Below are 2,500 nucleotides of genomic sequence, written 5' to 3'. Positions count from 1 at the left end.
TGTGAAGCAGAGGGTTGGACTAAAACAGGGCTTTTCAACCAGGAGTACGGGTACCACCTGTGGTACATTGGCACCTGGCAGGTGGTACGCGACCATCCTAGAAAAGTGGAAGTGGGGGAGGGGAATGAGCTGAACCGGTGGCAGCACCGCACAAGCCTGAGCGAGAGACGGCTGGAGCTGCAGGGCTGTCAGGGCTCAGCGGAAGCGCCAGGATCAGCGCCAGGCTCCAGCTGGAGCTCGGTGCCGATCCTGGCACTTCTGCTGAGCCCAGAAGAAGCGCCGATCAGCTGGAATGTTGCAGCATCTCCAGGGTCTTGTGAGTAACATTCAGACGCTTGGCAACTGATTCATATTTATGACGGTCACAGTGTCCCAGGGTCATGTGAAGTGACCAAAACCTGCTGCAACCACCCAGCAGAGGGGGGGGGGAGAATAAAAACCAAACACCCCCCACCCCATCCCCACTGCCTATCCTCAACAGAAATGCTCACAACAATGAAAACCTCGGACAGGAGGAAGAGCGCCACCAGGCGGGCAGGCAGGTGTCTTGCTCGGCTGTGGCTTGGGGGGGGGCACTTTTTTCAGTGCCATTGTAACTTCGAACAGTCACTAAGCGAACTGTTGTAAGTCGAGGACTACCTGTACTTCATCACTTTTTTCCTTTTTTTGGGGGGGGGGTCATCAAGTTTTTGACAGCTTGCTAGGCGACTGGTGGTACTCGGATGTTGCCATATCCTAAAAGTGGTACAGTGGGTGAAAAGGTTGAAAAGCCCTGAGCTAGAAGACCTCCAAGGTCCCTTCTGTTATTCTGCTTTGAGAACCATCAAAACATGCAGCATTTCAGTGAATACACTTGAGGAGTTGTACATTGTGTTGGTAGGGTTCTTTTCCCCTCAGAAAATGAGATCATTTTAAGTTTAGAGTCATATTTATTCACAATTTGGGACTGGGTGTTTCACACATGAATTACGACTCGAGCTATTTCAGCAGATTAATACTATTTTTCCAACTAACGTGGCACTAGGGAGGCTGTGTATCTGAATGGTGCAGATGAATTTTGTGCTGCAGTCCAAACTTTCTGTGTGTACATTAGTAGATTCTGATTCTCCCCCACCATAACATGAGACACTTGTAATTGTAAATTGTGTTAGTGATGAAATAAAGCAAAATAAGAGCCACTCCCAAGCACAGATATGTCCTGGCGACTTTTTTTCTTCTTCCCTGCTATATCCTCATGATACAGGATACATCTTGTTCCAACTCTTGCTGGTATTGTGTTATCTCCTTTAAACAGCCAACAATCTGTTGCAATTTTCCCATGGGTAAAATCTGACTCATCTGCTACAGGTAGTTCTCAACTCACAATGGCCTCAGAAAGGGTTTTGAATGCCCCCTATTGTGAAATACGTCCGACTGTCCTAAGGCTTTTGCCAGTTTTCAGCAAAAAAACACCCATTCGGGAGAGTGAATTCACTTAATGATCACAGGATTCGCTTAACGACTGCTGTAAAAATGTAAAAAATAAATCATGTGGGCGCCTCAACTTATGACCATAACAACGTATGACCGCAATTCTAGTTCTAGTTGTGATTGTAAGTTTTTTTAATTTATTTTAATTCCATTTATATCCCGCCCTTCTCCGAAGACTCAGGGTGGCTTACAAAGTTAGCAGTTGAGGCCTGCTTGTATTATTTTGCAAGTAGGTGACCCTTCTTAAGGGACGGACTTTTAAGCCTCGCTCTGTCCACTTATCTAGTGAGGATTCCTGTGGACTATTTTTTTAAAAAAGGGATCTTGGTCTTTACCCATCAAATTTATTGGCTGATCCCCAAATTGGGGACTTGAATCAGTCTGAACGTTGGCTGACCGTTTGGTGAGAGGAGAAATAGATGATTTGTGTGTCAATTCTTCCGTTGTCTAGTCAGTGTTGTTTAGACCAGCGGTCCACAATCTTCCCGGCTTGGGGGGGCAGGGGCAGGGGAGGGTTCTGTGCGAGCAGCAGTTGTGCACACGTGCGTACACACAGCTCCATTTGTGCAAGTGCTGGGCACGTGGACCTGCCAGGTGCACAAATGGAGCTGTGCACGCAAGCACGTGTGTAGCACAGAAATGGAGCTGCATGTCCGTACTCACCTGCCACTAGCATGGCCTGGATCTGAATGGCCCAATATTGGGCTGCAGCCCGGAGTTTGGGGATTCCTGGTTTAGACTGCTCTTGAATGTGGGTTTAGGGCTCTTTTGGATTACTGCTAAACCTGTGTCCAAAACAAGCTCAGCTACTTCCTGGCGGTATTCAAACGGGCCTCCAGGGTGCAAAAGCAGAATGAGATTTGATAGATAGCATTTGGAGAAGCTGCGGGAACAATGCTCACCATGCTTTATTTCATTCATGTCTGTCGGGTTCTTTCTGCCTTCGTCACTCATTCTGCCTTCTTTGTGGCTCTTGGCATCTGTGGTCAAGAGTCTCTTTGAGGTGGTGACCTCCGAAGCCTCTTACCTA

The 2,500-nt window shown here is 47.5% G+C and overlaps 1 protein-coding gene across 1 annotated transcript in view; it reads left to right on the top strand.

The window, feature by feature from the left end:
* LOC308676021 (rho guanine nucleotide exchange factor 15-like) overlaps nt 1-2,500 on the top strand; it is a 65,600-nt gene that overhangs the window by 44,853 nt on the left and 18,247 nt on the right. The window contains exon 7 of the mRNA XM_081341724.1: nt 2,462-2,500. This exon is cut by the window's right edge and continues 122 nt beyond it. Coding sequence (XP_081197850.1) covers nt 2,462-2,500 — 39 coding nt within the window. The remainder of the gene's footprint in view (nt 1-2,461) is intronic.

This window comes from Vipera berus (assembly GCF_964194415.1).
Source record: "Vipera berus genome assembly, chromosome: W".
NCBI classification, from domain to species: domain Eukaryota; kingdom Metazoa; phylum Chordata; class Lepidosauria; order Squamata; family Viperidae; genus Vipera; species Vipera berus.
This window is presented reverse-complemented; position numbering and strand designations above follow the sequence as displayed.